This window comes from Hermetia illucens, chromosome 5 (genome assembly GCF_905115235.1).
Source record: "Hermetia illucens chromosome 5, iHerIll2.2.curated.20191125, whole genome shotgun sequence".
Classification (NCBI taxonomy): Eukaryota; Metazoa; Arthropoda; class Insecta; order Diptera; family Stratiomyidae; genus Hermetia; species Hermetia illucens.
The window spans coordinates 48,804,454-48,827,283 of NC_051853.1; the positions used below are offsets into that span (position 1 = coordinate 48,804,454).

General features: G+C 42.1%; 1 protein-coding gene across 1 annotated transcript in view; it reads left to right on the top strand.

Moving 5' to 3' along the window:
* The first annotated feature begins 4,807 nt into the window (after positions 1–4,807).
* The window catches only part of LOC119658084 (serine protease Hayan-like), an 82,726-nt gene continuing 64,703 nt past the window's right edge, over positions 4,808–22,830 (top strand). The window contains exons 1-5 of the mRNA XM_038065347.1: positions 4,808–5,718; positions 14,212–14,413; positions 15,254–15,357; positions 20,093–20,184; positions 20,268–20,459. Coding sequence (XP_037921275.1) covers positions 5,628–5,718; positions 14,212–14,413; positions 15,254–15,357; positions 20,093–20,184; positions 20,268–20,459 — 681 coding nt within the window. The 5' untranslated portion in view covers positions 4,808–5,627. The remainder of the gene's footprint in view (positions 5,719–14,211; positions 14,414–15,253; positions 15,358–20,092; positions 20,185–20,267; positions 20,460–22,830) is intronic.

Genomic DNA, 22,830 nt, shown 5'->3' on the forward strand with positions numbered 1-22,830 from the left:
AGTTTTTTGCTTAACAATTTTACTGTTGTGTAAGTCATTGTCAACTTTCTCGGAAGGACTGTGCTCGGTGGTGATGTTGTGTCATTTTTGAAAAATGAATATGTGGGTTGGAAAGGTCTTCACAAATGATGGTAAGTAGGAGGTTATGGGATAAACTATTTTGCAGATCAACTAGCAATCCATAGTGGAAATCTGCGTTTAATACGGGAATGCAGATGATAGAAAACGTTTGTTGAAGTCCCTGATTGATGTCTTCCTACCTGTAGTGTGCACATCGACGACGATTGTTCCGGAATGCGGAAAGAATCGAGATTTTAGCACTTGATTCGACAAGGTAGTTTCACCGTCACCAGGGGTCATCAATTGTTAGGCGACGTGGTGTTGCCTTATGAGTAGTCGCCGCTAGAGGGCACAGTATAGTTTTTGTCGAGAAAGTTCAGGGGCTGGTAAATTTTGTAGCCTTTTCGACGAACCTATAGTGGTACCACCATGCCCCCTGGGAGTTTAACGTGAGTACCTACCAAATAGGCATAATCTCAGGGTCCTCTTCGACGGGTTGATTTAGGGACCACAATCAAAGTCACGGCGTGGCTCTGATTGTGGTCTACTGTAGTATTAGTTTATACTGAGTGTAGCATTCGTACAAGTGGATGTGAAACCACTTCTGCCGCAACTAAGGCATACGGCGCCGGCGTTGTACAACGCAACTGCACCCTTGAGCCCACAAAGAGCTCAGGGAATAATGTAATCCGTATGACGATGGGTATAGTTCTAGTAAGTGAACTTTGAACGGAAATTATGCAGTTTTCAAGTTCCTATTTTGGAGCAACCAATGCTGTGTATATATTAACATCTTGTCATTCTTAACGTAAGTGTAGAAAATGCAAATAATTTTATTGTTATAAATGGAATGGTCTTGTCAGTTTTTCGCTTCTTCCCTCTTTACTTCAACGAAATGACTTTGAGAATCCATTTTCTTTTGTGTATTGTATTTATCTTTTTCCTGTTCGCCCTTTTGTGGAGTATAGGGTATCCAAATAGTTTAAGTCTTCAATTGAGACTGTGGTTTATTCTCATTGTCATCACACTTAATGCTATGCAAGTGATAAGTCTACAGCAGGGGGACAGCACGAATACGAACAAAAAAAATGCAACCCCCTCGAACACCGTACCTGTTTGTGGGGCTGTCAAGAAATTGTTTTTCAAAGTCATAACCCACTGCCATATTTTTTGACATTAATAATAGTATACGTATACATATTACAAGCTCAGTGCACTAGTAGCACTAGGCTGTCGTACAGAAATTCGAGGATTAAATCTCACTAGCTGCGGTGGGATTTGTATCATAACTTGACATCGGATACCAGTCGACTTATCTATGAATGAGTACCTAAGTCAAGGCAGAGTAATAATCACGGGCGAGCGCAATGCTGACAACATTGCTTTCTACAGTGTACTGTCATGTACCGTTACGGACTTGAATGCAGCGCTCTATCACACTTCATAGCCCTAATCCAATCGGATTGTCACGCACTAAGTGCCAAGTATTTAGGTTTGGAAGATCTTACCTACTTAAGAGATAAAGGGGCGCTGGTGGTGGTGGCCGGAGGCAGGTTGGTGAGAGAATCCATCGTGAACTCTTTGCAGCATCGAACACCTATGGTGTATTTTTGCATGGTTTGAACAAAACTGTGTTAGAGTCCCAGGACAACAAGAGAAGCCATGAGTGATTTATCTACAATACCTGACAATATTGAAGGAACTACAACCACCCCGTCGAAATGCAAAATTTCCTTGATTTCCCGAGCCATTTAATGTTGTCATTATGCAGGATAACAACAACAATAATATACGTGGAGTGACACGTCTTGGCAACTAACAGCACATCAGACTTGTTGTGTATTACGTGGAGATCAGTTAGAATTTGCCGGTCCCAATATATGCTGTAAGGATAACTATCAAGTAGTGCATGCAGCCATCTATTCGACAAATGCATATCGATAAATGGCTACCAAAGACAATTCACACATTGCCTTCAATTTCCATTTATCGATCCGCTTCTGATCTCACTTCACCCCACTCAGAGAATTGAACGATCGATCTTTCAAGTAAAGTGGACTCAGCCCACAGTATACCTTACAAACAGCCGCCTGCAAGAGACTGGCCTGCTCGTTGTTGTAAAAATAAGTGCGCAATGAGGCGGGTCTCCGATGTCACAAGGAAAATTCATCCACTTCACGACAGAGTTTGGATGATGTATTCGGAATTTGGACACAGTAGTCCTTATTCGCTGCTGGACGTTTTACAGATCAGTTTTCCAAATTTATAAGCCAGTGAAGGGATAGCAAATACATTCCACGCGCTTATTTCTCCGTGAGATGCGACTTATGTACCAGCTTTACAAGTCGCAGGAAATCGGACAGGAGATCATCCTTCAGATCGCTAACTCGAGCATGAGTTCCGTGCTAAATTTCTAGGTATTTCTAGAAGTCTGTCTCCGTCGTAGCTTGGTTGCGGAGGTTACCAATGCAATATCCGGCATGCGGCTCATGATGACCTTGCGGGTGGCTTAGATTCGACACTTGTGTAATCTAAATTCCATCCGAATATTCACGCTAAATACGTCTACTATTCACAACAGACTAAAGTGGTCTCAGTACCAATATATAGATTGATGTCGTCTATGTCTGTGTTAGTTCGTATTTAGCACGTACGTAGGGCATACCTTATTGCAAAACCATGCTGCATAGCTTCATTCAGCAGCCATGAAAGGAGGTTCAGTGCCATGCAAAACCAAAGGAGACACAACGAATCTCCTTGGAAGATGCCCCTCCGTATACGAAAAGACTCTAAGGTGTTGGTACTCTCTGGTGGATGCACTGATAAGGTGGTATGTCACTCTTCTATGACTGTCGCTGAAAACTTTATTAGTTTCGGACCAATGCGATACAGACATTAGACATCAATTAGCCAGGTATGTGGGAGGCTGTCGAAATACGTGAATTAATCGATGTAGGAACTAAATAGGTTTCTTTGGCCTCTAGTTGCTTGCCTTACAATTACCGAGTCGATAATGAGTTGCTCTTTGGAACCTCTTGACCCAACTCGGCAGCCCTTCCGCTCCTCGGACATAACGTTATTGGTCTCGAAGTGCGCCTTGACCCTTCCACTAACAATGGACGTTATGAATTTATAAAGGATTATAAGCAAGTAATCGGTCTTGTGTCTGCAGGGTCCTGCACCGTGTGCCCTTTAGAGACAAAGTAGGTAATCTCCGCAGTGAGGAAAGGTGGAAATTTGATTTATGCTATGTACTAATCGACTGTGTATGCTGGCAGCCGATCCAGACCAAGATTCCCTCCAGTTCCTCGAGCTGCTTATGACTTGTCGAACCTCCTTTCGGTAGCAAAATTCATACTAGGCATATTGACATAAGCGTGCTTTCGGCGGTGATCCAGTCAGCATGCTGGGCGGGTAACTCCCAAAATCCACCCCAATATTCTTTCTCATCCGTCAACGAAAACTGTACTTTCTGGACACTCTGTTGAGTGATCTGAAAAGGGTCCGCTGGTTTCTCGCGTACGTTGCATTCTCAACATAACTGGAGTGACTTTCGCCATAACTTGGAAACCGAGTATATATGACAGAAAGTTTCTGCTTTAGTGTGTCCAGAATTTCAACTACGGGTGCCTTAATGGAATGGTTCCCTTTTCACTTTACTTTGATTTGAGTCAGCCTAGCAATGCCTTAGAGAGTCACGCCGACGTTTCAGAAGAATTTTCCATGGTGGATCTCGTGGCCACTCAAACTAATAAAGCAAATACGAATCTTCCGACCGTGCAATCTGACACCCCAACTGCACCACGATGCACAAGCAGCGACATATTAGCACACAGTCGAGATGCAATCTCATCATGAATTTGAGATGGAGTTGCTGGAGGTGCATAGAGCTTGGGAACACCCGGTCTATGCAAACGACCCATTTCCAAGAATTCTATACACGCTTTTTAGAATTCTTCTCGAATTTCAGTTGGATGGTGGAGGAGAGTACTTCGGCGAATACTGAAACTGTTGCCTACAGTGCGGGGTGATGTTATTGATACCGTCGCTCCTGCCTCCATCGACTGTTGGTCACGTATTTCGGTGTCGACCGATAGCTGCATGCACGTGCGCGTATTTCGGGAAACGGTGGACGAATCTTTTGGGCAACAAGGGGCGCTGTTATTCCTAGTTGGAGCGGATGGTGACGAGTTTCATTTCCCTAGTCCACTTCATCCGATGCCTACGCGAACCTGCTGAAGTGGTGGCCACAATATTATTATTATTACTATATTGTTGGAATTTACTGGAGATACTTTGCGTTCACGCGGCTATAACATAGAATACAATTCCAGAAAGCTTGGTGGAAATAATACCTCTATTAGCAATGTTACAGTAGATCACTAAAACATCATAGAATGGCGGTATCGCATTAAAGTGAGTAGTCTACATATATGTACATATACTGCGAACTACAAGTCACGTCCAAATGAAATTGTCGTGCAGCAAAATCCACCAGAAAAACCCAAAACCTTTCACACCTGTAGCGTGATCAACACAAGGAAAATCCGAGTGGATGCTGAAAGAACTATGTTCTCCTGGGTGTTGCCTTAATTATACAATAAATTTCTTTTCCGATACAGATTGTCTACTCATAGAAATTATTACCATGATAAGAGCGCGACCTTTCATTACTATCTCTTAGTGTCTGTACGTATTTGCAAAAATGGAATTTCCAGATAAAATTCTCGGTGATCGAGAATCGGTTTCAGAAGCGACAATGCAAGATTCATTAGTGCGCTGTGGTCTCAAGTATCTGAAATATCAACAACTGTTTGGATACCGCGGAAAGCACGTGTAGTATCACCTGGCTCGTTCGTCTATCTAGATGCAGTTTAGCACGCTGTTGCATAGATTATAAGCCGCATGAGTGGATAATCGAGTTTGCATCAATCTAACAGTGGAAGAAAACAAACAAGTTTAGTGAGTCGGCACTGATAAATCGAATGTCCACCCCTATTGGAAATTGTTGATATAGAAGTTGAGTGTTAGTGTCTGAGCGGCGTACACACAGTGGAGTCATCCAAAGCCGATTTCTGTGGTTATCTCGTCGTGCCCTCAAACACATAGCTTCTGTCTAGCTTGCTTGCTGTAAGCAAACTTAACCAAAATATTTACTTTCACGCTCACATCAGTTTTTCAAAATTACCATAAATATTTGCCTACCTTGATCTATGATCAATTTTAAATCGGGATGCAAAGGATTGGCGATTCTTAATGACAACTGTTATTTTAATGTGCGTTCCTATAAGTGACAACAACACCCATTATATCGCATAATTCAATCTCTTTGCTATCATTTTGTATCCTGATTCGGGCTTGGTCTTAGAACGTTTCATCTAAATTCCTGACTTAAACTGGTGCTTTCCTTCATATTACAAGTGCTCATAGTACGTAGTTTACAAGTGCTTCATATTCCGTATGACGCACCGTAGTATAGACAACATTCGCGCCAGCTGGTGCATATATGTGTGTTGAATCAATTAGTGGCTTCTTCCAGTGGATTGTGTCAATTTGATCTTCAGAATATGCTAAACTTCCTCAGAATCGTAGCTCCAGCACTTGGCGTCTGGTTGATTCTATTTTGCTCTAGTGACTATGCAAATGGAACCTTGTATGGTAAGTACTGGTTTGTGAATGAATTCGAAAATATGCATAAATTCCAGTTTATAACTTTGTAGTTGATGGACGTAGTAAAGGCCGTTTTCCATTGATAACATACAACACACCAGCTTCTTTAAATTTTAAATGTCATTTGCTGCACACGCTCAATCTACTCGTGAAAATAGACTCTGACACAAGTGTAATATCTAGAGACTTTCCAATAGAAAGTATGGTACTTTCTCTCGCTGTTTAAGCAAATCCTGAGATATCGTACAGGATTCACTTTTGACTATTTGGTTATGAAACAGTAGTGCGCCCAAAATTACTTGAATAAGAAAACCTGAAAACTCTTTGTACCTGAAGCATCTAATTTATGGTTTTCCACCTACTATGTTCGAAAGACTATGCTTTATTTTCCTAACAATCATACAAAAATATAAAAAACATGGTGGATCAGAATGTGGACCTGGAAAACTTAGCCGAACTCAATAAGCTTAATCATCGAGAGTCATTTTCCCCAGGTTTTTGTTGTGTCGTAATTCTAGGGAAAACTCAAATGATTATTCTTTGAAGCGGGGTAGAAGTTGGGAGAATAATCGAACGTGATTGGCATGAAATTTACGATGGTAACATGACCGGTTTTTCCTTCAGCCGCCGTTAGACTTAGGATAGGTTCACTTCTAAAATAAATTATTAATGTAATAGCGACTTTGATAATTAAATTTTAAAAACGAAAAATGCCCCAAAATATAAAAGTAAACTAAATTCATCCCATCTAAATACTGACCATTCTTAACAACGCTTGAAAACTCTTAACCCTGAAGAGAAGAGATTCTGGCTCAAAAAATCGGCTCTGAAGAGGAATAATTAGGTCTCAAAAATATCGGCGTTTGCCGACCATCAAATAGAAATGGGGAGATAAAAAGCAGTCCATACCCCTTAGCCATACATGTGCTCCTATTTCAGTGATTATCGAAATACTACCCCAATGGTTGAGTTCGCTGAATGTCAACCTGCTTGCCCTGGGTTATTGTTGGCCTGCTGCTCCAGTTTTACTGCTTACACACCACTATGTAATTGAAAATCAAGCAAACAAACATAGCACTTCGAACTCTAATCCTCCCACTTCAGTGAGAGCTGTAGAATGAGCTTCTAGCCATTTACCTTTGGCGCAGCCTTCGAGGTCGATGACCTAACCTCAATTAAAGCGATAAATCGTATTTTAATTCGCTTTGAGCGCATCACGAACAAACAGATTGTGCAGTGTAAAAACTGCCAGCGAGTCGGCCATGCGGCGCTAAACTGCCATATCCAATATCGATGCGTCAAATGTGACAGGTCACACGGATCAGAGGAGTGTTCCAAGACGCCGGACGGCAGTCCCAATTGCGTTAATTGCGTGGCAATTGAGCCCTGATCCCATCGAACAAACCTCGCATGATCTTAACGCCCTCCTCCATTAGGCCATCAGTCTCAGTCCTTGATGCGCTACATCAGGGCAAGTTATCTCAGATTTCCGTCGGTTTGTCGCGCAATTGTAGTAGCTCATGATGATGTTCAGCACGATGATCAACCTGCTGGATATTAGGATCATTGAATTGATCATCGATTTTGTAGTCAGCCGTGTCTACGAGCTCGAATTGTTCCTCGGTGAACACAATCCTCAAATATTTCTATATAATAACCATTCTGTACTACCGTCATAAGCCCCTAGTCCCCAATTTTAACTTTTTCCGCACGGACAGATACTAACCATTCTATCCAATCAATGACACACCTTGCCAGAGGCACTGCTTTATTAGTCGGCAAATTCCTAGCCATGCAACTCTTTCTCCTCGAGGTAACTATCGCCTCAATAGAAACCACGTCTAGCATCGTATACATCATTTCCCTATACTGTCCCAACCAGCTCTTTGAGCCGAACGACCTCTCCACCATCATATCCTTTTGTGAGAATCGACCTTGTTCAACTGAAAAATCGTGGTCCCTTGTTTTGAAAGTGACTTAAACAGCAGACATACTTTCCGGTTTGATTCCTATATAAATAACACTGGTCGTCAGTTTCACCGGTAGCTGACATCAAATCCTTCTGCACGAAATATCTCCCATTTTAGCCCCGCTCTACTTACAACATAAGGAACTATCATCAGCATAAATCCGAACCCGAATACGATTTCATGTCTGGAAACCGTACCTGGCGTCAGTGGCCAAGATGCCATTATCCTCGATACTCAATTTCCCGATAGAGTCATGCGCCCACTGCCTTTATCAGTACCTGATTTCAGGATAGCGGCTCATTAACCAATCCCCTAGTCACAAGCTATACCGAATTCAACTTCCTCAAAACAGCCAAGCCTCAAATGATATCATTGATAGCACGGTTTTTCAGTACACTGAGACTATTCAGAAAGTATGCGATGAGCTTATGCCAGTCTGCATCCTCAACTACTGAAAACTTATCTCCCTCCCTGACAACGTCCTTCAAAATATACATGATAAGAAACCCCACGGGGGAGATTATTTAGAAATAGATACTGTACGCACTGTTCCTTTCTGAAGAATGAAATCCACGATCTCCATTTTTCTATCCGTGCCAGGAGGAGGATCCTTATCCTTAAGCACTTTCATAACCTTCTGTCCAATATTGAGCTTAATCCAAATATATACGGGAAACTCCGAAAGGTCTCTACGCGACTTGCTTACTCTTGCTTATTCAGCAGAGTAAAAACAAAAGGCCGACGAGGTTTGATAAAATTTCAACTATTATCTTCAAAAAATGCTCTCCAACCAACTGTCGATTCCTGGCTTCTCTGATTAATCCGGTGAGCTGGAAGTGTGCTCAAATCACTCCTATTTTTTTTTTTTCAAAAAGAAAGAAGATCGTCTCCTTTCTGATAGCTACAGGCCTATCTCCATTCTTTCAACCTTCGCCAAAATCTTCGAGCGGACCAAAACATTAATCATCGATGAGTACTGTGATAAGAATAATACTTTCCCAGATTTCCAGTTCGCCAACTTCTCAAAACCGACATCTTGCTCGGGATTAGCAGCAAAATGCCCACAATAGCCTGCTCCCTGGATATAAGGAAAGTTTTCGGCTCCATATCCGGGCTCCAATAAGCTCAACAACATCCTTAATTTCCAGCCCCCCTTTGGAATCAAAGTCAAAGTTTGGCAACGTTCTCTGCGTGCTCGTAGTATTTCCAGAAAAATGTTTTAAGAAATGAAAACTCAACACCGTCCCCGTCGTTAGAAATAATTTTCATTCAGCATATATCAGGCATATATCGGGCGGGTGTATAATACACCCCGCACTGAAGAAGGGAACAAGTTGTTCCCGAAATATCGATATATGCTGAAATTACTTCTAGCGACGGAGACGGTGTTAAGTTTTCATTTCTTAAAAAGTATTCTCGTCCTATACTAACCCTGCTGGAATCTTATAAGGTTCCGTTTTTGCCTCAACTCACTTCTCGCTCTTCACAGCTGACACTCCCTCACACGGTCCTATCAAGATTTTAGGATATGCCGATGACCTCATAATTTACACCTCCACGAAGGGCATAACCTGCGGGCAAGCTCGTCTAAAGTCGAATTCCAAGTAGAAACTAGCCCTCAATCCTCAAAAGTGTCAAACGATTGTCTTCTGCGGGAACAGAATGAAGATGACTCCGAATATGTCTTCTGGTGATCCTGTCTCTCAATATCAATTCAATTCCCATTCCTACTGTGAAACAAGTCGTCTATGTAGGGGTCACTATCACCTTCAATTTATCCCTTACGTTAAGAAGGTACTAAATCGTGTAAATTGCGCTTTCAAATCACTACACCCTATCCTTCGCCACTGTACCGGCAAGTTGGAAAACCAGAAGCTGGATGCCCCAGGTATGAAAGGTGTTGTGTATTTCTTGTATAAAAACATTTGTCCCATTAGTACTCAGCACGTAATGTATATGCATATATTATATCAGAATATTCACTTTCGGGTGCTATTGACATTCAGTCTTAAAATTTACACCGGAGCATCAACTTTGACCTATTACAACTTTGTTAGTAATAGTGCAATTTACACCAAACTTGGTAGGAACACCCCTAATATTATAGCATCTTACCGGACTTAAGGCGGTTCTGCAATCACTTACTAAAAATTAAAGTAACATACTATTATTACCTTTATTTGAACAGATATCAGTATGAAGGGTATCTCGGGACCTAACCACCAAAAACTGGGAGCTGATTCTTCGGTTGGGTAGGTTCTGAGAATGAAGAGAAGAAATGTTTTACACAAAACCTTAATGGGGTTTTATTTTATACAAAACCTTAATAAGGTTTTGTTTCACACAAAACATATCAAACCAAATCCTCTATGATTTCTCTCATACGCCGCGCATCGATGCTATGATGGCCAGATACATGGTGAAATTCGTAGAAAGGTGTCAATCACATTCTAATCCTTTAGTTTTTGACTGTCTGATTATCGAGATGAATAACGAATAGTTCTTCCATAAGTACCCATTCCCGCAACTCCTTATTTTCTGTAACAACGATAACCGACTGTTTGACAGAGAAGGTAGAGTAATCCTCTACAGCGGTCGCTATTCCCATCCTCAATATGTACCTCCGCCTGCCCCCATACATGCAAAATGGGGGTTTACTTTTCTTTTCATCAAATATAGTCATGTGGGGTATCAAATTAAAGGTTTCAGTTAGTACTTTTCGAAGCCGGTCTTGGTTTTGACGTTTGTTGGAAAGGTGGGGAGTGCGGGGGGTTGAAAGTGATCTTTTCTTTAACGGGCCCATTCTCAGAAATCACTTAGCCAAAAAATCCGAAAAAAGTCAAGAGACTGCCGCTGTGTGGTGCCTATGCTCCGAAATACCCTCCATACCGATACCTCATCAAATAAAGTTAATAATAGTATATTACTACATTTTTTAGTAATTGGCAGGAAAATCCTCCTTAAGTTCCTCCTGGAACCACGAAATTTTGCAGCATGATCCTACCAAATTTGGTGAAAATCGCACTATTACTAACAAAGTTATAATAGGCCAAAGCTATCGCTGCTGTGCAAATTCAAGACTTTGAATGTCAATATCACTTGAAAGTGGATATTCTCACATAATATATGCATATATTACGTGCTAGTACCTAGCACAAATGTACACTCAAATTCCTTATAAAAGAAATACACGAAACCTTTCATATCTGAAGCGTCTAGCTTCCGGTTTTCCGAATTGTTGTAATCTTCCCCCAGGTGCAGCGCATTAAGTATTAATCACTGAAAAATTTGACTGACGGTTTCGTCCAGGGCAGAGGCAACTCATTAGACGCTGCCTCACCTTTGCCCTGGGAGCAGCGTGATCGAAAGTGGCGATAGGTGGCAACCGCTCCATTTATATATAATCGCGAACAAGACATGAGTGGGAATTATATTGAGGTGAAATCCGCCGTAAGTTCAGACCTAAACTAGGCCGAAGTTAATTTTTTTGTTGAGGATGCTGGGATGATGACGGACCGGACCACTTGGGAAGTAACTTACTTCCTCTCTGGTCGTCCACGGACCCCTCCTTTTTGGGTTAAACACCTAAGTTTTTCAAAAAGCTGGTCAGTGCAGAGGTGAGGCCGCATTTGATGAGTTGTCTCTGACCTGACCTGTTTAATCCAGAAAAGAGGGGTCCGTGGACCACAAGAGATGAAGTAAGTTGCTTCCAAAGTGGTCCGGCCCGTCATCAACTGGGTGCGGACTCTCTCCAGCATCCACAAGAAAAAAATATTAATTATTAATTTAATTCTATAGTTATAACCTTAGGTTAAGTTAGCTGCTAAGGTTTTTTAAGTATTTTTTAAATTTGTGATGTCCACTATACTTAACTGAGATTTACCCAAAATTTGAACTTCATATATCACATGAAAAATGTTTGAAATAAAGCAGATACCATTATATAACCCTGGGGAGAATGCTATCGAAAAACCGTATCCTGAAGCGCTGTCGGTGGTTAGTTTTTATTACGATTCACTAGCAATTTCTTTACAAGCATTGCCAGTGTAGGCACCGCCGTTCACTCAAAAAGGGGGATTTAATTCTAGCACTCAGACTTTATGTTAAGGGAAAGTCGCACCGCGTCCTTGACTTTATGTAGACCCATTGTGCTACATAACTATCCCCTGTAAGCAATCATCAGGTCGATGTCGTGAGGCTGATGCTCCAACCACTTCCATTATCGCATCATCCTAAGGCAAGAGGATAATTCTGATGATGCATGAAAAACACTCGAAATAAGCTATTGATGTTTGTTATAGCAAAATGAATTACTATTTGACGCAGTTCCTTAGTATACATACTGAGTTTCCAATACGGTACCTCAAGAAGTTGGTGTTATCACAATATCCTATGGTTCGTTCCGCTTTTCATATCATAGAAGCTTTTCCGACATGATCACCATCACCAATGGCTCCACAACCGGTATTCGGTCTAGGCCTGCTTAAGTAAGGAACTCCAGACATCCCAGTTTCGCGTTGAGGTCCACCAATTCGATATCCCCAACAGTTGTCTGGCGTCCTTCCCTTCCGCTTATAGATTTCGTCGTTATATAGGCTACGGAATCGTCTATTATCTTGCAGAGGGTCAAAAATTCTTCGAAGGATTATACTTTCAAACGCGGGTAAGAGTTCGCAATTTGTCTTGCTAGGAACTCATGTTTCCGAGGAATGCACGATGACTGGCAAGATCGTTGTCTTGCACAGTAAGAGCTCTGAACTTATGGTGACGTTTTGCGCGAAACAGTTTTTGTAAACTGAAATAGGTTCTGTTGGCATTCAAGAACCATACGCTGATTTCATCGTTATAGCTGTTATCGGTTGTGATTTTCGACCGTAGATAAAAGAAATTATTAACGGTTATTAACGGTCTCAAAGTTGTGGTCTTCTGTCTTCATTGTTTTCGCTTGACCAGTGAGGTATGATATTGTAGGTGTATGTTCTTTGGTGCTGACGTTTCGACCGTGTATTTGGCCAAGTTTTCATTGATGTGCAGCCCAAGTCTCGCGCCACCTGCTCGATCTGGATGAAGGCAGTTTGTACGTCTCGGATCGTCCTTCCCAAGATGTCGATATCGTCAGGATAGGCCAGTAGTTGGGTGGACTTAAAGAGGATCGTGCTCCTCGCATTTACCTTAGAATCATGGATCACTTTTTCCAGGGCCAGGTTAAAAAGGGTATAGGGCATCTCCTTATTATAGACCGTTGTTGATATCGAATGGTCTCGAGAGTGATCCCACTGCTTTTATTTATTGCGCACATTGGCCAAGTTCAACCTAGTCAGTTGTGCCGATTTCGTTGGGATACTGATTTCTCTCTTGGTCGCGTTCAATATTACCCTGCCTTTGCTGTCATAGGCGGCTTTGAAGTCGATGAAGAGATTGTGCAACTGACGGTCATATTGCAACAGTTTTCCAATCGCTCGCCACAGAGAGAAAATCTGATCCGTTGTTGATTTGCCTGGAGTGAAGCCTCTTTGGTTTGGCCAATGGTGTTCTGGGCATATGGGGTTAGCCGACCCAGCAAGATAGCGGAGAATATCTTATAGTTAATACCTATAGGTGATACCTTTATAATTGCTGCACTGCCCGATATCCCTCTTTTATGTATAGGACAGATATTGCCTTACTGCCAGTTATCAGACATTGATTCGCTCTCCCACACCATGAGCATAAGTTGACCAATCGCTTGGTGTAATTAGTCCCCTTGATCATTTCGGTTTTAATTCTATCGGCTCCTGGTGACTTATGATTTTTATGTCGACGAATTGAACGGACTTTTCTTCTATACTGTTCTCTGTTCTTCTGTTTCTAACTCGCCGATATTATGGTTGTTGAGCAGTTTATCAAAATTTTCCAATATGCCTATTCAGTCGGAAATCAGATTTCTCTCTTTGTCTCAACAGGATGAGCACCGAGGTGTACAGGGCTTGATCCTGCTGGCTTGTATGTAAAACTTCCTTGACGGGTGCAGTTGCTCCCGCTGGAATAATGCGCAGTCCGTTCTCATTGGTATTGGTACAAATGGGCTATGCCATAATTAGAAGAATTTTCTCCTTATTGGCTTCTGAGGCACTAGAAGCAGGGGAGCACTGACACTTGACACTTGGGGAGCGCTTACAGTTTTGATTCCCACCTGTTGGTTTATGTATATTTTCCGCCTTCATATGAAGCTGAAGCTGTGATTGTTACCCTGATTTGACTGAGGTACTACTCATTCATAGCGCTGTTGACTGTTATTCGACATCAAGTCACGATACAAATCCCACAACCTAGCCTGGCCCCTAACCACTGAGCTATTCAAAAACGCTGCTTCTAAAAGCTGCCGATTACTAGCGTCGTTTTTTACGACGTTAGCAAAGCACGAAATTTGAAGTATCAGGCCTCCAGTATCCGACTTACATCGCTCATAAAATTTTTAATGGAGAACGAATTTAAATTAGATTCAACTAATGCCTTTTCTTTATGTCTTCAGAGGGTAGTAACTGTAGAATGAAGAATGGAACACGCGGAGTATGCTCTAAGATTCCTGCCTGCAAAATAATTGATGATGCCTTAAGGAGGAGGACACTTCCGTTGAGGAATCTAGAGAGGTGTGGGTTTGTCGGCAACGACGCAATCATTTGCTGCCCTGGTAATCAAAATGGTATAAATACAACCGAGGACACTTTTGTTTTGTAAGTAATGTTGGCTACACTATGATTTTAATCCAATATGTGGCATTTTGGAATAATAATTTGCGGGTATCCTAACTTACTAACTCATTAAATCTTAACATGAATCGATCGTAAAGTATGCTCAACAATTTTTTAAATTTTTTCTAGTTTCACATTTTTTTTTGTTGTTCATCTTTCATTATAACTCCCAGGAAGACTCACTCCACTTTTAATAAAAGTCTTAATTTCCAGGAAACGAACTGGAACAATCGAAGTAACTAAAAATAAAAATCCAAAACCGCCTCCTCTTTTACTAAATATACTATATTCAGTAAAAGAGGAAGCGGTTTGGATTTTTATTGTTAGTCATAGAACTTAGATAGTAGATGCGAACTTAGGATCCCTCATATCCCAAACGAAGTAACGCTGCCACCTAATGAGTAAAGGAGCTCAATTCAGAGTAGATTTAAGTAAAGCCAGACAGAACCGTCAAACACTAGGCAGTGCGGGAAAAAATAGCAGTCAGTACACGACGTAAAACCCCATTACGAACATCCGGTGGGAAAACTCAGATCTATAGATTATCTAAAAATACCAAAAAACATCAACAGGTTGTCCAAACGTAACTGTCGTCAGTTGTTGCAACATTCATTTTACTAACCTATCAGCGTCATTTTTTCATTGGTCCTAGATCCATGGATGGTTAACCTTTTCCTCAAGGCCTCTCACATATCAGTGTCAAGGATTATATATCAAGAACATTAACAACTCCATCAACATTTTAAAACTTTCCGGGGTTCATAAATATAATATATACAAATATTTAATTTCCTTTCATGCATCTTCTGTATTTTCATGCAGTCCTGAAGGCAGCAATGAGTTATTTATTTCTCCAGTTCCAAGAGATTCAGTTCCTGCTCGGCCTTCACCACGAACTCGAGTTGGCGGACGAAAAGCGGATAGAGGTACAGCTTTATTACTTATATATTTCAGAAAAATTTGATTGATTTGCTAAATGTTTACTAGGAGTTTACCAATAACTGGCAATAACTCTACCGGGTGTCCACAACGAAACCTTTTCATCAGAGAATTATCGCTCTGTATACAAGCCAACACATAAGACGTCACAAGAGAACATTGACGCACAGCACAAAGGACTGGTGGCTGTCCATCACGGCCTCTATGGCCATTCCCCCATCATATTGCAGATGAAGCAGTGCCGAAGAACTCCTTCAGGAGCCGAAAGAAAGAAAGAAGGCATATAATCAGTCTTTCGAATTTGCCGCCCCATAAAACACAACCCTGACTAGTGCTTTCGAAAGAGGAGAGTTTAATTCGAACTACCATACCCTCTCAGGAGGACCCAAATTCGAGCCCCAAGCCTACGATGGAGCTCTCTCATCCAGACACACATTTCACTTACTGATATGTGACCCGTCCTTTCCAACTTTCTTTCCATCTAATCTGTCACTTAGATGTAGCACCCTCACCTAACAGGTTTTTGACTTCACGCAGTCCTAGCTTCTCTACCAGGAAAACACCAACTAGCACTGTTTGTAGCAAAGGTGTTCTTCTCCAGATCCTGTATGCCGTGGTATGTCGAACTACTTCTATTTCAAGAGAAGGTATGCCCGACAATGGCATCGATCGAAACTGTGCGGCATAAAGAAAGCCACGTTAAAAACGCTACTCGCTGGCAGTCGTAGACGTCACGATTTTCTCCGTTAAGACCACGATAGAGACTTTAAGAGACCACACGTTAACATTGCGGATGTAATCAGTATCCCAGTTCATGGGCTCTGGGCTGTTAACATAACGAAGTTTTTGACATGCAGTAAGGCAACGTCTGTAGTCTTGTCAGCGCGGAAGCTGTGGTGCCCTTCCTACGCCAGATAGGTTGTTTTAAAACACAGACGATGGACCATAATCCTCTCCAGAAGCCGGGAGAAGATATATGGCCCTGTAGGACCAAGGATTACTCTAAGAGCACAACAACTCTGGCAGTCTTCGAGAATGCAGGGAAATAGCCCTCCCATAAACAACACTAATATAGACACTAGATATGAGATGGGATGGCCTGCCAGATGGTTTTGCACCAATTATTCCATCCCACTCAAATTAATTCCGAGACCGGAGCTTCACTATGCTTTTTTCGATCTCGTAAGACTCCACTCAAGGAATTTCTCTCCCTACCTTCAGCGCGTTTGCGTGGAGACTCCAATCCAGAGGAGAAGGACGCTTTTTATGGATAACTCATTGCACTCCAGAGAGGCTGGAATACAAAGGTTGTATGCCAATCGTAATAGGTTATCTAAACGCCAAGGTTGGTTTTAATAGTACCTGCCTTTCTAGGGAATGAAAGAAGAGAGCCATTGTCAAAATTCTGAAGATGGGAGCCCGTCTTGAGCATGACAATTGCAAAGGTATTTGCAAGCTTCCTGCCGTTGCAATGATAATAGCTAAAGATATGCTGGAACGCATTAAAGATTGTATGGAGGACACCAATGCGAATGATGACCTAGGTGTGCAGATTAGTTATCAGTGCATGAATTGATTAGAAGGCGGAAGTGGCAGTGGATAAATCACACGTTAAGAAAGGACGACGGATGAATGGATTGCTGGCATTACTATGCATAGAATGGAATCCATTTTCTAGGATTGCGGAAGAATGCGTTGCCCAAGTTCCCTGCAGATGAGCACACTTCTTATAGAGCAACGATGCGCATTTTTATTAAGCCCGTTTTGCAGTATCATGATTCATTCTGCGACAAGAGTATCTTTGCGCCACCAATCTCCTTGCTACCTGGGGAGATAACTCAGGATGATTTTAGCACGTACTTCCTTGGAGGCAGCAAATCAGAAGTTTGCCTGAAGGTAGTTAGGTAGGTAGGTATCAATGGTCGCTCCAAGAGAGATCCCTTCAGTTCCTCATAGAATGGTTTGCCTAGTGTCCGCAACCTGGCTCTAGCTAGAGCTGGACAATTGCAAAGAAAGTGCCTAAGGATTTCCCTTGTCTGGAGGTAATGTCAATATTTCCCTGCAGAAATAAGAGCAAGCACTCGTCATCTCCATCCACTTAAGCTTCATGTTAGGGTTGGCTTACTAGTATTCGATGCCTGCGTTGCCCTTTTGCCGTATTTAAGATGGTGGGGAACAGCATTGCTTTGAATCTTGGAAGAGCGTCGGCTACGTTATTGTCGCAGCCTTTTAGGTGCTCTTCATTGGTAGTGAATTGATTGCTTTAATTCAATTGTCTGGTTTACCGATTCAACCACTAAAGATTTGTGGTCGGTTCGTTTTGAGAATTACTTCCAGTCTATTACTATGTATTTGGAACGTGATGGATAATATATGGTTAGTAGTTACCTGCCATACATATACCATTTTTTAAATGACTTAGAAATCAGAAGGAAAAGCGACAACTTGATGATCAGCGTCCCGGCTGCATCTGAGCCTAGCATAAGTACGAGAAAGTGATGAGTCCTATATAGGTCCTTCTTAGGCATATGTAGATAAGGGCACATGACCTTTGTATCAATAAAAATTCAGACTCCTTAGGAGACTTCATAGTTCCCTGACGCCTTCGGGGTAATCGTGAATCGCCTGCATCTTAAGACATTACTTTGTAATCTGAAAAATCAACTTCTGGTTGTCAATCTTTAGGAGTAGCAAGTCGGCAATGTAGAGAAAGACCGCTTGATCATAATTTCTTTTTCTTCTGTTCCTTTTATCCCTTTCTCGCCTTGATCTTTTGCTATTCGTATGATTTGGGTTGAGAAGCTGTCAAATTACCATCTACCGTATCAAACCATCTATGTATCAGCGCGAGGTGGCGTACTTTGCCTTTGATAGCCAGCCAGCACTTAGAACCATAAGGGCTAGCAGGGTAGACAAAACTAAGGAAAGTTTTGAATCTGAGGCGTCCGTTGGAGCATTGATCAAATAGAACGCTAATTATGTAACGCTACTTCGTCCAAGTTGCGCAGATGCGTGAAGCTATTCCATCGGTGGCTGATAGTATAATATTAATCTTACTTGCTTAAATCGCCCAGTTATGGCCAGATAGCTGACACTGACAGTGATAGTAACTTTTTCAACAGTATCGACCCTCAAAAAGTCTGTTTTATTCGGATACAGTTACAAACCCTGCTGCATAGGGCACAAGGTCATTCGAGATCAACTTTGTTATGAGACACTAGGAAAGTATCACCTGAACTTTAGATGTTCCGGATAACAGTGTCCATGAAGGAAATAACAGAGACCCGAAGCTTGATCAAATTTAGCTCGGCCGAAAAAGTGTGATGAGGGCTTTTGGATAGGCTACATATATCATTGGGAACGAGGTACTTTGTCTAAGATGTCCCTACGGCCGTAGAATTTCGCTGTCCAACATCGAGGCTCATGTAGTTGAACAGCACTACACGCGTATTTAAAAGGTTCAGGGGGAAAGTTGCAGGAGTAAACTGATGGTATCTGCGGGCAGGACTGCAGAGCCCAAGTAGCCCCTACCCACGCGGTTTTGTGAAACCTATAAAGCTAAGTGCATTATACCACTTTGTGTCTTCAAGGCTGTCGTACGGAAGGTCGCGGTTCAAATCTCGCTGGTGGCTGTGGGATTTGTATCATGATTTGACGTCGAACACCAGTCGACTCAGCTGTGAATGAGTACCTGAGTCAAATCAGGGTAATAATCTCGGTCGAGTGCAATGCTGACCACATTGCCTCCTAGTGTACCATTACGGTCTTGAATGAAGTGCTCTAACACACTTCAAGGCCCTGATCCAACATGGATTGTTGCGCCAACGATTATTATTATTATTATATATATCTGGAAATGGGTTTTTCCAGGGCCACCTTGCTGAGTACTGCAACCATGGCTTGGCTTGCACTGCAACCATGGAACCAGTTAAATTTGCGATGCCGTATATGATGGTTACTGTGCGTTGGACGGTCTTTCTTCTCTACCGTACTGAAAGGACTGGCCGAAGGATTTTAGAAGGCCTACAGATGCCTTACTTCATCATTTGATACTGATATTTTGATGGGATATGTATTTTATTGGAGTAATAGGTCGTCCGGTGGTTTCGATCATATGTTTGATGTAATGTTTAATTTGGTTTTTGTCGCGATCTTTCCACCAGGGTAGTTTTTAATTTGTTCAGTCACCCAAAGTTATGGCGGCTTTACTGTCAATTAGTTGGCGTCCTTTGAGAACTATTAAGAGACCATGGGTAGAGAGAAGGTCAGCACTTATGTCATCATCATTTATTAGCGGAAAACAGTGATATCTGGGGTTGGGCTGGTAGTGGATATTCACTCTTCGCGTGTTAGAAGAAGACCAAACGCAGAGTTGGCATTGTTGCTGTATTTATGTCGACTTGAGTGTGATACTTTCTTGTTGGAGTAATACTTTAGGGGTTAACCCTACTCGCAGCGCATAAAAATAGGTGCTGATTTTCTTAAGAAAACCATGAAGCTTTTTTCAAAGTTACAACTAGGGCAAACCCCTTAAGTAGTCAATTTTGTCGATTGTTAGGAGAAAGAGATCCCAAGTACCGTGATACTCAATCGGTAGCATTACCTCAGATGTTGGCTTCTGTGGTGATGTTCTTGGGGTGAAAGAAATATTTAGGACATTTACACACATACATACATGCATATTTATATATCAGCTAACCGTTTTTTATCCTGGAATTGTAGTTTGCGCACAATATGAGGACGATTTCACCAGAATCCCTGAGTTTGAAATTTTAGGCGGAACAGGGGTGGACCTCCAGGAATTTCCGCACATGGTGAGTGCATTTTATTTGCCGTTAATGGTTTAATGTTAATGGTTAATGTTTTGGGGCATTTAATTTTGTTTTTAATCTTTCAGGCTGCCCTTGGATATCTCGGGGAAGCTGGTGGTGAAAGCGCATATGAGTTTAGATGCGGAGGATCCCTGATTTCTGAACGATATGTTCTTTCAGCCGCTCATTGCTTTACTCGTGGATGGCCTTCGATAGTTCGTCTTGGAACTATTTCTGTTGTTGAAACTTCATATGATATGCGTGATGTTGGAGTAGAGGTAAATAGTGTACAAGTACAATAATAGGCCCACAATGACGAAAAAGGATAAAGCCAAATACATACACCCATGCCCAGAGGAATGGAACTACCCTTACTTTGAGTGAGCTATCTAAAAGCATTGCATTATAAGTTTCCTTCCCTACTTAAGATAGAAAACGAAAAATATGAATGAAAGAAAGGATTTCACTTCAAGATGTTCATAATCTCACTTCACCGGCTAGGAAAACATATTCTACATGGTGGGTTGGGCGCTTGACGTTTGATGTCCTGCGTAATAGTGTCCATGGAAAGAACAAAGAAGATGGCCAGAGGTCATTTCCTGAATGAACCCCGACAGAGGCATGAAACGTTTTTGATATACCTGCGACACTGTGAACTTTTCTTTTCGCATCGCGGCATAGCAATTTACCCAGTACACCTAGTTCTATACCCCAAGGTGTAGTCTGAATGCAAGTGAGATGAGTTTCTGTCACACACGGTCAAACGATATTAGTAGGCCGCCTTTCACTTAACGAGTGCTAGTCGGTCCGTGAGTTCAAGGATAAACTAAGTTTGGGTCAGCCATCAGGGACTGGAGTTGGGACTTCGTCCCGAGGGTAAAGTCACTAACTATTGTTGCTTGCTTCTTTGCATACGATGTACGTGTACCATTTCCATCTTCTTTTTCTGCATCTTTAGTACCGCCGAAAGCTCGTCTCGATCGGTTTCGCCATTCTGCTCGGTCAAAGTCTGAGTCTAGATGAAGTCGCGACGCTTTCAAATCGCCATCCAGCGTATCAGGCCATCGTTGTTTCTGTCTTTTGAACATTTTCCATCGACTTCGACGCTCAGACTAATTTTGGAAAGTGGGTTCCTGTCAGCGCTAATTCCATGTCCATACAAAGAATTTTATAAAACAATTCACCATTAGCTGCAGCATTGATCGGAAGTATTCAAATTTCTCTGCCACTGAGTCGAAAATTCTATTTCATCCAGATTCAATCTGAGATCCTGTTGCATGATGCGATCAGTCCATTTTGAACAAGTTGCTTGAGATCGACTTTACTACAAGACGCTAGGAAAACGTCATCTGCATAGAGCAATATATAGTGCGCTGAAGCTTCGAGGTTCTGTATGACGGTGTCTTTTACAAGAACAAAGAGGTGTGGGGAGAGGGCACTACCTTTATGAACAGAGCCAGACACCAAAAGCTTGCCACATTTTGAACTTTAGTTTCCGTATCGCAGTAGAGCAATTTAACTCAACGCAGGATTTCCTTTGCACTAGGTGTTTCCACAAAGTATGAAGTGCAAAAATAATAAAATTCATAAAATAGCAGGAAGGGAGAAACAGGTGGCTTTACCATAAATACACAGCTTCCAGCGAAGGAGGCAGCAAGGGCTGAAACACCCGACGAAACAACGGGATGCGCACGCCTAAATAAACAGGGAGTCTAGCAAAGTGATGCAGCAACGGATACTGGGAGATAATTTCAGTACCCTGCAGTGCTCCTATTTCTGGAAAAATATTATAATAATAATAATAATCGTTGGCGCAAAAATTCATATTGGATCAGGGCCTTGAAGTGTGTTAGAGCACTTCATTCAAGATCGTAACAACACACTACAGTATACTGTAGGAGGCCATTTGGTTAACACTGCCCTCCCCCGATTTCATTCAGGTACTCTTTCGTAGCTGAGTCAACTGGTATCCGACATCCAGCCACGATAACTAATTCCTTTGCCACCAGTGAAAAAGCCGAGGAAAGGCAGAAAGACAAGATCATCGACTCTGCCCAAAAAACCGACGGAAGGCAAGACAGCCTTCCAGCAGAAGTGTCTTTCATAAGGAAAATCGAGGGTGGATTCTAGAGACCAAAAACTCATTCTGTAGAAAGTTACCGAACAATGCGCTTGGAAACGCTTTAGCAGCGGTTTGGACTTGGTTGGATAGTATGTAGGGTACGAACGTGGATAGCCTCCACTAAATGCTAGAGGTGCTTAGATTATGGCCTACAATCTGTCGGAGATCTAAGAAGAGGGCGGCATGCCGCAACTGTGGCCAAGTAGGGCCATGAAGTGAAGACTTGCAACGAAAAGAAGGGTAGCATTCTTTTCAGGGACTGTGGCGGGTCTGGTGTGGATATTGCACATATTAAGAGCACGAAGTGGTGTCCAGTCTTTTGGGAATCTGGAAACGGCAAGGACTCGGCTAATCTGATCCGCCTCCACAAATTAACGAGAGCCGGAGTGGTAGTGCTCACTAGTTGCTGGTGCAATTTCTTGAGACGGTGATTTAGTACTAATCAGCGAACGGTACTGGAACAATAACCCAGCTTCGTGACACCTTGACTTATCGGGTAACACTGTCATCTAAGTTCGGGACCCAAA